This window comes from Panthera onca, chromosome A2, assembly GCF_046562875.1.
Source record: "Panthera onca isolate mPanOnc1 chromosome A2, mPanOnc1 haplotype 2, whole genome shotgun sequence".
NCBI lineage: Eukaryota > Metazoa > Chordata > Mammalia > Carnivora > Felidae > Panthera > Panthera onca.
Genome location: NC_138340.1, coordinates 9,390,812 through 9,403,837, shown reverse-complemented (window position 1 = coordinate 9,403,837; position 13,026 = coordinate 9,390,812). Strand labels below are relative to the sequence as shown.

At 63.4% G+C, this 13,026-nt stretch overlaps 1 protein-coding gene across 7 annotated transcripts in view; it reads left to right on the top strand.

The window, feature by feature from the left end:
* CACNA1A (calcium voltage-gated channel subunit alpha1 A) overlaps positions 1–13,026 on the top strand; it is a 279,954-nt gene extending 266,928 nt beyond the window's left edge. For 5 of the 7 annotated variants that reach the window (XM_081791793.1, XM_081791791.1, XM_081791792.1 and 2 more), the window contains 9 exons: positions 5,914–6,021; positions 6,170–6,270; positions 6,831–6,940; positions 7,054–7,192; positions 7,321–7,434; positions 8,818–8,853; positions 9,915–10,101; positions 10,412–10,662; positions 11,503–13,026. In XM_081791793.1, the coding sequence (XP_081647919.1) occupies positions 5,914–6,021; positions 6,170–6,270; positions 6,831–6,940; positions 7,054–7,192; positions 7,321–7,434; positions 8,818–8,853; positions 9,915–10,101; positions 10,412–10,662; positions 11,503–12,195 (1,739 nt within the window). In that variant the 3' untranslated portion in view covers positions 12,196–13,026. The remainder of the gene's footprint in view (positions 1–5,913; positions 6,022–6,169; positions 6,271–6,830; positions 6,941–7,053; positions 7,193–7,320; positions 7,435–8,817; positions 8,854–9,914; positions 10,102–10,411; positions 10,663–11,502) is intronic. The other 2 variants (XM_081791797.1, XM_081791795.1) reach the window with 2 other exon arrangements.

Sequence of the window (13,026 nt, the reverse complement as noted above, 5' to 3'; positions counted from 1 at the left end):
AAAGACTGAGAACTGGGAGGCACTGTTTGACTCACGGTCGCAGTTTATTACAGCAGAAGGACACAGGTTAAAATCCGCAGAGGAGGGGCGCCTGGGAGGCTCAGTTGGTTGGATGGCTGACTCTTGATTTCGGCTCAGGGCATGATCTCACGGTTGTGGGATCGAGCCCCACGTCGGGCTCCCTGCTGAGCATGGTTCCCTCTCTCTCTCTCTCTCTGTGATCTCTCTCTCTCTCAAAAAATAAATAAGTAGGATTTAAAAATAAAAAAATGAAATGTGCAAAGCAGAGGCACATGGGTCAGGGTCCCCTGCTGGTGGAGTTACGCGGGCAGCACCCGGAAGTCGGCTCCTGGGGTCCCCACGACCGCGTGTGACGGTGCAATTCTACCGACGAGGGAAGCCCGCCCGAGCTTCGGTGACCAGAGTGTCCCTTGGGGGTTGGTCGCGTAGGCCTGACCGACCTTAGCTACTCAGACCCCAGCCACTCCAGAGGTCACACTAACGATGTCCCATGGCCCAGACCCCCCTCCCCCCCCCCAGCCATAAATCACACTGTTAGAATAAACCTTCTTGAGCGTCCCAAGGTCCTCAGATAAACAAAGACGTTTTTATCACGCAGGACACTTTAGAAAGTGACCTCCCAGGAGGCAGCCGGGGACCAGTCCTTTCTTCCGGAATGTGCCGAGTTATCCTTTACCACGGGGACACTTTCTGTGGGACCCCAGTAAGGCCAGTCGTTGGGACACCTGCCAGATTCCCCACGTGAGGATTTCAGGGGCTCCTGGGAATGTGCCTGAGTTTGGCTGTCACTGCTGTCACTCGTACTCCAGATGCTACTCAGTTCCCAGAGGGTCACGCCCTCAACATCTCTGAGCCAAGGGCCTCTCCTCGGTCCTGATGTTGACAAAGGCACCAGGCGCCCCCCCCCCCCCCGCCCGGAGTTCCACGGGGAACAGCTGAGCCCGTCTCTGGGGTTAAGGAAGGTCGGCTGAGTGCGTGGGGACAACAGTTACAACAGTGATGACAATCACAGCCATTTTAGCTGAGAGTCTCAGGCAGGCTCAAAGGATAACACCTTTTTTTTCTTTTTTCCCAACAGCTCAGTTTACTTCTAAACATACTGAGCGCCTGTCCAGCAGGCAGGGGACAGCATGTGGGAACAGATTAACCTCTGTCATTCTCCAGATCTCCCCAAATTGGGAAGCCATTCTTAGCTAGATGCTTGGGAGAGAGGACACAAGTCCCTCTGCTCACCCCTGTGTCCCCTTTATGTCTGTGCCCCTCCCTCCTCTGTCTGTCTGCCCCTCCCCTACCACCCCGCTCTCTCCACCCAGGAGTGTTTCTGAATCCTCCTTCCAAGGGACTCAGTCTGTGTCCCTTCGTTGCCCCCCTGCCCTCCTGCTGCCCGCAGCCAGACGATGAGGGCAGAGCCAACCACCTGCCTGAACAAACATAAACCCAGTTAGCAGATCAAAACCCCCAGCCGAACACTAACACTCTGACTTCCGCTGAGCGGAAAGCGAGAGCTTTACTTTTTTTTTTTTTTTAATGTTTATTTACTTTAAAAGAGAGAGAGCTCGAGCAGGAGAAAGGGAGGGGCAGAGAGAGAGAGAGAGAGAGACAGAGGGAGACAGAGAATCCCAACCAAGCTCTGCACCGTGAGCATGGACATGGGGCTCGAACTCGCGAACCGTGAGATCGTGACCTGAAATTAAGAGTCAGACGCTGAACTGACTGAGCCACCCAGGCGCCCCCAGCGAGAGCTTTATAAACACGGAGTCACCCATGTGCTGCCAGCCCGGTCACTGGGAGGGTTGGGGGCAGGGCGAGGGGAGGGGTCTCATGGGGAAAAGATAAGCCCAGAGCCAACTAGTAGCCGACACGCAGGGTGACCTCAGCTTCCTAAAAACAGGAACGCTTTCTGCCATTGTCTTAGAAAGGGCCACAGTCCCGGCTAACCCCACCCAGGGCCAGCCCAGACTCCTGTTCAAGACTGCGTGTAGCTGGCCAGCCGAGAGGCCACTGTCCCACCCTTTAATCCCCCCGAAGACCAGACTCTCTCTGAAGGTGGGGTCCGCCATAACCTGGAAGGTTCTGGGGTGGGCCTCGTGGGAGCTAAAAGGCTTTGCCTTGCCCGCACCAGAGAGGGTGGCCTCCTGGCCTCTTGTTACCTGCCTGAAACTGATGGCCGTTGGCCGTGGCTCGTTGAATGAGAGCGTTCATTGAGTGCCTGCTGTGTGCCCAGCCCCGTCGCCGATACGTGGGACACGGCAGTGAAAGACCAGTGAACCTCCAACCCTCAGGGGACTGCAGGGAAACGGGCGACGAACAACAAGCACGACGAGTCCGCGGAGCGTGTAATGTGTCGGAAGGTTGGAACTCTGCGGAAAGGCTAGAGCAGGGTCGGCGGCTGGGGAGTCTCTCAACCAGGGGCCGTCTGCCCCCAAGGGACGTTGGCACTGTCCGGACACATTTTTAGTTGTCACACTGAGATCAGGGACCGCCTCTCTGAGGCCAAAGTCCTGCGGAATGAGAATGAGATGGGGGAGGGGAGGACCCTGGGGCAGGACACTCTGATCACACCTGGTTTGGGGGTGACTGTTGCTCCTGCCCCTGCCCCCCCCCCCCGTAGTAATCGTGTACCTGGAGGAGGAATAAGTCCGAGCCTCAGCCCTCAGGGAACCCCAGGACCTCAGCGGGAGGCCACCTTGAAATCCCCTGGACATTTCCCTTCATTCAGTGCGACTGACAATCTTACAATCTTGGATGTGATTGAAGGTGGTGGTTCTCGGGGGGGGGGGGGGCAGTCTTGTCCCCCAGGGGACACTTGGCAATGTCCGGGGACAGTTTGGTGGTCAGGATTTGAGGAGGGAGGTGCTGGCAGTAACCGGATGTGTGGAGGCCAGGGGCGCGGCTCAGCCCCCGCCATATAGCGCGTGGGCACCCCGAAACCGGGAACGACCCAGCCCCCAGTGTCCACAGATGCCAGGAGCGGGCGGCGTAGTCTGCTCTGCTTCGTGACAAGGTGCCAGAGACCGGGCGGCTTAAGCCATAGACGTGTCTTCTCGCTCGGGTCTGCAGGCTGGAAGTTCAAGACCGAGGTGCCAGCAGGGTTGATCCCTGGTGAGGCCTTTCTCCTCTCTCTCTCTCTCTCTTCCTTTTTTTAAATTTATTTTTGAGAGACAGCACGAGCAGGGGAGGGGCAGAGAGAGAGAGAGGGAGACACAGAATCCGAAGCAGGTTCCGGGCTCCTAGCTGTCAACGCAGAGCCCAACTCAGGGCTCGAACTCCTGAACCACGAAATCATGACCTGAGCGGAAGTCGGACGCTTAACCGGCCACCAAGGCACCCTTCTCTCTCTCCTTATAGGGACGGACATCAGTGCTACTGGACTAGGGACGACCCTATGACTTCATGTAACTTTAATTACCCCCTGAAAGGCCCTATCTGCAAATGCAGTTACACTGGGGGGGGGGTTGGGGCTCCAACATGATTTGGGGGAGGGGACACATTTCAGTCCGTAATGACAGGTGTCTTCCTTTTCTTCATGAGAAACGGGAAACATAAGCCCTAAAGAGAAAGTGGCTTTTAATAAGAAATGTTATGTTCTCTTTTCTCCCTTCCTGTGTCTCTGAGAAGGAGCCACAGAGACCCTGGGCACCTCCCTTAGCCACAGTGGACAGCAGACAGCCGTTAATTCCAACCACTTCCCGTAAGGAAAGAGAAACAGTTATAGGTTAGTGTCTAGGGTCTTGAGAGCTTAACAACACCGGGGGTTTTCCCAAGGGTCTCAAGCGTCTCCCGCAATAGTCCTGACCTCCCAACCTGAGTCCTGACCCACCACCCATCAGTCCCACCCCCCGCGCGGCTTGGCCCCTGGTGACCACAGCCCCCTGCGTCGCCAGTGGTGTAAAGGAAGACCAGACCAGGGGAGTTCGCCCTCTAGCGGGTGAGATAGGGAATGACATCATGAGGTGATGTGTGGGAAGAAGAGAAAGCAGGAGGGCGTCAAAGAGGATGGGGGAGGGCTGTTTTTAGCTGGGGAGGCCAGCTAGAAGACTTGTTTGATAAAGAGGTCGGGCAGGGACCTGAAAGAGGTAAGGGAGGGAGCCATGCGGATATCTGCAGAAAGAACGATCCTGGCAAAGGAAATACAGGCTGTGCAAAGGCCCTGAGGCAGGACCGTGCCTGGTGTGTTTGAGGAACAGTGAGATCGGTGTGTCTGGGGCAGAGTGAGCAAGGGCAGAAGTAGAGGAAAAGAAGGAACATCGCGCAGGGCCTTCTGGACTCATGGTGAGGGCGCGGGCAATCACTAGAGCTCCAAGCAGAGGAGGCCCGTGACCGACAGGGATGGTCACAGGCGCCCCCTGGTGGTGGAGGGGGGGCGGACATGGAGACCTGAGCAGAGGCGGCTGTGCTAACCCAGGCGGCGAAGTGCCGCATTGCCTCAACATTCTCACTCCGGCACAGGCACTGAGCTTTACCTGCGCATCGACAAAAAGCCCCTTCTGCTAGACTTTTCCCGAAATAAAGACACGTGTCCAGAGTCACATGGGAGAAGATGAGCGAAAACTCCACAGAGTGCCTGGCAGATGGCTGTGCTTGGCCCGCATCTGCGGAGAAGCTGGGCCGGGGCAGCCCAAGGGTGGGCCGGGGAAATTTGCGGGGGGGGGGGGGGGGGGGGGGGGAAGGAAGGGCAGAGAGGCAGACACCGGGCCAGGAGAGGCAAAGCGGGCTTTTGGGGCTCCCCAGGCGGAGCAGCTCTTCACCGGGCATGCGCGCCAGGGGATGGCTGCTGAGACGCTGAAATGCTTCTCTGTGGGGGGGGGAGGGGGAGTAGCTGGCCCCTGCCCTTCCCCACACCTGCTGGGCCTCCCCCCACAATCCAGCAACTGCAGGGTCCGTATCTGGCCTGCCGGGGGCCTTCCGGCCCTTGCTCTCGCTCTGTGACTATTGTGGCTCGGTGCCTGCCCCTAAAAGTTAGGAACAGTGCCCTTGTGCCCGGGGCTGGGGGCTCCGAAACGGCAGTGGGGCCGGGTTGGTGTCTCAGGCAAGATGGAGGAGAACGTGCTGCCTCTGGAACAAACAGCCCCAAGGTCTCCAGCCGACAAAGATTTGCTGCCCGTTCCTGCTGTGTGTCCTCCCTGGGTCGGCAGGGGGCTCTGTCCGTCAGTCACTTAGGCACCGGGCCTGAGGGAGCAACCACGATCTGTAATATCACCACAGGGAGAACGAACTCAAGAGTGGCCCTCGCTGGCCATCAAATGCCCCGGCCCGAAAGTGACGGTTCACGGTGCTCACAGCTCATTAGAAAGAACTCCTCACGCGGGCCCCGGCCAGTCCCGGGGGCCAGGGAGAGTCATGTTCCCATGCACTCAGGCAGGAGGGGCCAGGAATCACTGGCAAAGAGACGGTGGCCACCGTGGCTGGGGTGAGGGGCCAAAGGCCAGCAGCGGCAGCAGGTCACATCCGGGGGAGGGGAGGCTTGGTTGAAGGAGAAGTCTCCTCTAGCAGGGTTGCTCTGGGACGCCCCAGCCTCCCTGGGCCTTACTCCAGGCCGCGTCTCAGATGCACCGGCCACCGTGCTACTAATCCTCTGGCAGAGACTGCCCTGAGCCCACACGCATATTACCTACTTTGGCCTTCGATCCGGTGAGGTGGGTCCTATTGCCACCGTCCCGTTTCGCGGATGGGAATACCGAGGCCCGGGGCGGTAGACTGCACGGCTGGACCCTCTTGATGTCTGCTGTCCCCCACAGAGCCGCTCCGCGGCCCTGGCCCTGCCCAGGACCGAGGCCCACGTAGCCATTCCTCCTCCGGGACAGGCCCACAGGGAACTGGTGGCCCGTGAGAACCAGGGCTCTAGAGCCCGAGCGGGCGGGCAGTCAGGGCCCCTCTGTGCCCACGTTGCAGGCGGGGCCGACAAGCAGCAAATGGACGCTGAGCTGAGGAAGGAGATGATGGCCATCTGGCCCAACCTGTCCCAGAAGACGCTGGACCTGCTGGTCACCCCTCACAAGTGTAAGAGCCGTGCCTCGCCCGGCCCCGGGCTCTGACCCGCCAGGACGGAAGGGGCGGGAGAGAGGAGGAGGCAGGTGCAGGGACTAGGCTGGTACCTCCGGGGCCCCCACCCACGGCGAGCTCGTCCTGTGCCCCCCCCCCCCCCCAGCCACAGACCTGACCGTGGGGAAGATCTACGCGGCCATGATGATTATGGAATACTACCGGCAGAGCAAGGCCAAGAAGCTGCAGGCCCTGCGTGAGGAGCAGGTACGGCCCTGGGCCCTGGCGCCCTCCGCTCCGGTGCCCGTCGCCCTGCGGGCACCGCGGTGATAGGCCAGAACAGCGAGGGGTAGCCAGGACCCAGAGCAGGTCGCTGGAAAGCAGGGCCGTGCCAAGGAGGTGGCCCGGACGAATTCATCTGCTCCGCCTTGGGGGCCCTGGGCACCCTGGGGGCAATCTGACTTTTGCTCTGGGTCAGACGGGAGCCACCCTGCTCCTCGTCAGGCGTGGGAAGCGACCTCACTCAGGTGGCCGCCCTCTGGTGGCCGTAGCTGGTAAGGGCTGGGGCCGGGAGACCCGGGAGGAGGCGCATCTCCAGGTCCAGGTGGGAGATGATGGGGCCAGACCGGGTTGAGAAGTGGTCCCGTTCCGCATGGATTTGCAAGGAGGGAATTGCTTTGGGCATTTGGGGGGGGCGGGGGGAATGTGGCGCACTCTCGGCACAGCGCCCCTGCTGTCTCTCAGCTGCAGCCGTGGCCAGAGCCCGAGCCTTGAACACCGTCCCCAGCCTCCGCCCTGTGCACACACGTTGCTCTCTGTCCCCCCAGAATCGGACACCACTCATGTTCCAGCGCATGGAGCCCCCGTCCCCAACCCAGGAGGGGGGCCCTGGCCAGAACGCCCTCCCGTCCTCCCAGCTGGACCCAGGAGGAGGCCTGTGAGTGTGGCTCTGGCCAGAAGGTGGGGATGGGAGGGCAGGGGGCGTCATCCCCCGGGGGCAGCCGCCCCTGGAGTGCCCACTACCACCCCGGCCTCTGTCCCCCTGCACAGGTTGGCTCACGAAAGCGGCATGAAGGAGAGCCCGTCCTGGGTGACCCAGCGGGCCCAGGAGATGTTCCAGAAGACCGGAACGTGGAGCCCAGAGCGGGGGCCTCCCACCGACATGCCCAACAGCCAGCCCAACTCCCAGGTGCCTCTGTCCCCCCCACCCCACCCCCCACCGCCCCACAGCTCCCGGGCGCGAGCAGTACAGGAGGGAAGGGTCTGGGGTCCGAGCGTCAGGTCCCGGACTCACCGGCCTCGCCCTGTGCCCCACAGTCTGTGGAGATGCGAGAGATGGGCAGAGACGGCTACTCAGACAGCGAGCACTACGTCCCCATGGAAGGCCAGGCCCGGGCGGCCTCTATGCCCCGCCTCCCCGCGGAGAACCAGGTGAGCGCTTTCACCCCCCCCCCCCCCCCCCCCGCCCCAGGGCTGGACTCAGGGCCCCCAGGGTCCCTGCCGGCCAGCAGTGGGGATGCCGTGGCCCCCTCCCTCCCCGCACGGCCCAAGGGGTCTCTCCTCCGGGACCCCGGCTCAAGGGGCCACCCACACCCTCAGCCGCAGGGTGAGGGCCCTGCCACCCTCCGTGGCCACCCCCGGAGGCCCTCAGCTCCTCCCTGATGGAGGACACATGGGGGCGCGGGAGGGGTGGGGGAGGTGACGCGTCAGGGCCAGGTGAGACCGGCGATCGAGAACGCGCCCCCGGGCACGCGCACGCACAGATGCACGCTACGTGTCCGTTTGTGCTCTTACTGGCACCTACGGACGCACACGCGTGTGCACGTGGGTCTGCTCTTGGGAACTTGGCAGGTCCTAGGACCTGGTAGCAGAGTCTGGCGGGGGGTGGGTGGCCTGGGGACAGCTGGGGTTTGTACTTCCTGTCTGGTCTTTGTGGGGGCCAGTGGGGAGGGACAGGGACGTATGCCTGATGCGTGTCTGTGTGTGGCCGCTTCACCCAGCTGTAGCACCCACTTGGTCAGTGCTGGCGAGGGGCGGGGGGGGAGGGGGTGGGGGGAGGGAGGTGCGCCCACTGCCCCAGGCTCGCAGGGACAGGGGCACCGGAGCCAGAAGCATGGCTGGCTGCCCGCCCAGCCTGCAAGGCAGGGTGGCATAGTCTGGCTGTGGCAGGCTTCCCGTGTGCTGTGCCATGGCATGTGCACGGGGTACAAGGCTGTGCTGTGCCTGGCTGGGCCAGGGTGGCTCCAGGACCTGGCCTCTGGCTGCTGAGAACTCGGGTGGGGGGGGGGCGCCCAGCTGCATGTGGCCGCCCAGCGTCATCCCGCCAGGCCTTCTCCCCACCTCCCGCGCCGCCCACACCCCCAGGACTGAGTCGCTGGACCCCAAGAGAGGGTTGGGACAGGACGGCTGACGGCCACCCCCTCCCCAAGCTTTTGAGTGTCAGTGGCAACCAGGGCTGGGGCACCCTGCATGAGGCGGAGCCCAGGGCCCGGGGCCTGTGGTCACGCCATCCCATCTGTCCGTCTCGTGCCTCTGCCATCTGTCTGTGGTGTCGCCTGTCTGTCTCCTCTGTGCCCGTGGGAGGCTGGCCAGCCGGGCCGGGGGTCACCCACACACCAGGGACTTTAACACCTCTTTCCCTGACCCTCTTGCCCCGTCCCCCTCCCCCCGCCCCCCCCCACCACCCGGGTTCCTCTTTCCCGATTTCCCGATCCTGGCATCTCCGTGTACCACCTCTCACTCTCCCTCTTGGCTTTTATATTTATTTTCTTCTTTCTGTTTTTCTGTGTGCACCATCCCGTGGGGCTGTGACAGAGGAGAAGGGGCCGGCCACGTGGGAATAACCTCAGTGTATGTACCGCCTCCCGGCTGGGCTCCGGCCCCCTCTTCCCGCCCACCCCCCCTCGTGGGAGTCCCGTCATCTCCCCTGTCCTCGGACCCCCCCCCCTTTCTTTGCAGACTGCAACCCCCCACCCCGTGAAGCCCCATCCCTGTGTGTTGTGTCTTCCGTGTGCCTGCCGGGCGGGCCTGCCCCCCACCCTTCCCCCCAACCCCCGTCTCCTCCGAGCCCCCAAGCTGGGAGATGCCGTCTTTCCAAGAAGCCTCACCTGCAGCCCCACCTGGCCCGCTCTTTTTCAGAGGCTCGTACCCCTGACGCCACCCCTGACCCTCTGGTGCAGGAGCCCTAAGTCTCTTAAAACTGCCACCTGGGGTGGAGCCACCGGCCACTCGGCCGGGATGGCCTCAGGTGCCATCTTCCTCCTCTCCTCTCCCAGCAGCAGAGAACCACAGGCCCCTCTCTAGGGTTTGACCCCTGGGGGTGCAGCGCGGGCAGGCTCCCAGGTTGCAGGCCAAGGGGAAGGGCGGCTCCCCTCGGGGCCTCAAATGCCAGGGGAAGCCCCTCAAGGGCTCCCTTTGGGAGCCGGACTCGGGTGGGCAGGAAAGCCCGGTGCCGGCTAGCCCAGGAGAGGACAGTGAGCCGGAAGGCTGGGCACCCGGTCCTGAGCACGCAGGAGGCCTGCCAGCCTCCAGAGAGCAGGCAGGAGTGAGCGCCAGGCTGTGCTGCCCAGGGCCCGGGGCTTCCGGGTGGTACCCCGGCTGGGGGACGCTCTCCCCTTCGGCGAGCCTGCCTGCCCCTGGCTGGATGGCCAGGGCTGGGGGGTACCTCCCAGGGGTGGTTCCGAGAAATGGGGGTGGATCGGATGGGGCCTCCTGGCCGGAACCCAGGATGGGCCTGGGAGGAGGCAGAAGGGTCCCGAGACCCTGGTGGATCAGAAGCCGAGCCCCACGGCCCTCTGGGACTCTGCCCCCGACACTCACACCCCGTCACTGAGGGCTGAGGGGCCGGGACAGACCGGGACCGCCCGGTGCGGGCCGCTGACCCCGGCCCGCTGGCCTGTCCACCCCCCCAGACCATCTCAGACACCAGCCCCATGAAGCGCTCAGCCTCCGTGCTGGGCCCCAAGGCCCGGCGCCTGGACGATTACTCCCTGGAGAGGGTGCCGCCTGAAGACACCCAGCACCACCACCAGCGGCGCCGAGACCGCGGCCACCGAGCCTCTGAGCGCTCCCTGGGCCGCTACACGGACGTGGACACAGGTGGGCTACCACTCAGGGCCCAGGGGACGAAGGAGGGGAGGGGACGACAAGGGAGAGCAGGGGAAACACCGAGGCCGAAAAGAGGAGGTCTGGACCAGGAGCAGGACCCTCAGGGGACAGGACCAAGCGGCCGAGCTGGGCCCGATGCCGCCCAGAGCCTGGGGACCAGACCCCTGACGCCCAGCAGGCTCTCCTTGGTCCGGGAGAAGGTGCCCCTGTCTAGAGCCCACAGGCCCTCGGGGAGGCCTCCTGTGCGCCACCCACGCCTCCTGCATGGCCGTCCGTTTGTCTGACCCCCTGCTCTGCCCAGGCTTGGGGACCGACCTGAGCATGACCACCCAGTCCGGGGACCTGCCGTCTAAGGAGCGGGACCAGGAGCGGGGCCGGCCCAAGGACCGGAAGCATCGGCAACACCATCACCACCACCACCACCACCACCCCCCACCCTCGGACAAGGAACGCTACGCCCAGGAGCGGCCTGACCATGGCCGGGCCCGGGCCCGGGACCAGCGCTGGTCCCGCTCGCCCAGCGAGGGCCGTGAACACATGGCACACCGGCAGGTGGGTGTGGCACCGGGCACCCCTGATCCGAGCCCACGGGGAAACAGCTCGGGGGTGCGGGATGGGGGAGGGGGCGGGGAGGGGGGGGGCACACCAGAGAGCCACTCTAGGCAGGGTCTCCACTCCCCAAACGTGACCTCTGACCCTGCCCACCACTGGGGTCCCCAAGCCAGGGGGGAGCCGGGCAGGGGGAGACGCTGCCCCCAGCCACTCTGGCTCCCCACTCTGCCTCCCCCCCAGCCCCCCTGCCCGCCTGCCGCCCCCTCCCCTGCCCCGCAGCTGCTTCCTCTTTGGTTGTGGATCACCGTTTGAGTTTCTGGCCAGCGTGGTCCTTACGACTCATGCCCCCCGCTGGCTGCCTGCTGCCTTTTGCTTTCCTTTAACCCGGCTTCCGTTTTTGTTTCGATTATGATTTCTGTCCTCTGGACGCCTGTGAGTAATTTTTGAAACTTCTGCTATTTAACCCCGAAACTTACAAAACTCCATTTCTCATTTCTCTTTTCACTTTGTTGTGTTGGTTTTCGACTTCCCCCTCCCTCCTTGTCTCTCACTCCTCCTCTCCCTCCTCCTCCCCCTTCCTCCCCTCCTCGTCCTCCTCCTCCTACCTGTGGCTGTTGCTTTTCTCCTTTTTTTCCATTCAAATGTCCTGTGTCCCCTCCCCCCCACCCCTCCTCCACCTCCTCCTCCCGGTCCCCCCCTCCCCGCCCCCGCCCCCGCCCCCTTTGGTTTTCCTTTGCCCCCTCCCTCTCTCCCTCCCGTCCTCTGTGTCTCCTCCGTCTCCTTCTGGTTGATTTTGTTGTATCTTTTTTTTTGATTTCCTTTGTTTCAATTTTCGTGTAGGGCAGTAGTTCCGTAAGTGGAAGCCCAGCCCCCTCAACATCTGGTACCAGCACTCCGCGGCGGGGACGCCGCCAGCTCCCCCAGACCCCCTCCACCCCCCGGCCACACGTGTCCTATTCCCCCGTGATCCGTAAGGCCGGCGGCTCGGGTCCCCCGCAGCAGCAGCAGCAACAGCAGCCGGCGGCGCGGCCGGGCCGGGCGGCCCCCAGCGGCCCGCGGAGGTACCCGGGCCCCGCGGCCGAGCCTCTGGCCGGGGAGCGGCCGCCCGCGGGGGGCCACGGCAGCAGCCGCTCGCCCGCGATGGAGCGGCGGGGCCCGGGCCCGGCCCGGAGCGAGTCCCCCAGGGCGTGTCGCCACGGCGGGGCGCGGTGGCCGGCGTCCGAGGGGCCCCCCGGGCCCCGGCACCACGGCTACTACCGGGGCTCCGACTACGACGAGGCCGACGGCCCGGGCGGCGGAGGAGGGGAGGAGCCCCGGGCCGCGGCTTACGACGCGCCACCCCCCGCGCGACGCGCGTGCTCGCCCAGGACTCCCCGGGCCCCGGGCCCGGCGTGCGCCTCGCCTTCCCGGCACGGCCGGCGACTCCCCAACGGCTACTACCTGGCGCACGGACCGGCCAGGCCGCGCGGGCCGGGCCCCCGGAGAGGCCTGCACGAAGCCTACAGCGAGACCGACGACGACGACTGGTGCTAAGCCCGGGCGAGGTGGCCCCCGCGCCCGCCCGGCCCCCCCACGCACCCCACGCACACGCCCCGCGGGGAGGAGCCGCGCACGGGCCGCGGGCCCACCTCGCTGCCGCCTGCCCAGCGCACACGGGGGGTGGGGGTGGGGCCCGGGACGGCCCCGGACTCTGGAGGGAGACCCCAGGACCCGGACACGCCAGGGTGGCCCGCGAAGACCCTCGGCCAGAAAAGCCGCTGGGGGGCGGGGGGGGGGGGCGGCGATGAGCCCCCCCACCCCCACCCAGCCGACCCAACCCCGCCTCCCCCCGCCCCCCACGAGGGGGACCCTGGAAGGGGAGGGGAGGCAGACAAACCATACAGCCAAGGGATTCGAATTAACTCAGCCATTTTTGGAGAACCTTGGGGAAAATGGAAATTTAAAAAAAAAAAAAACAAAAAAACACATTTTTAAAAGAAAAACGGGGAGAAAAAAAAAATCGCTTCTATTGATGAGTTTTATCATCTCAATTGAATCTTTCCTTTCCCTGGTGAACGCGAGCTGGTGGCCCGTGTTGTGGCGGAAAAGCCGGAAGCGAAGCCGAAACCCAGCGTCCCACACGAGACCCTCCACCAGACGCTCATACCCCACACACGTTCTCAGACACACACAGGAGTGCTTGCTGGTTATACCAAACCCTACTATTACTGCCTGCAGAAAAATCAATTTAAAAAGATACACAATTTTAAAAAGGACAAAAAAATTAATGATTGAGAAAAGAAGCATTTTTTTTCTGACATTTGGTCCTGCTTGAAATAACAAAAGAAAAAGGAAAAAAAAAAAAAAAAACCACCACCACCACCA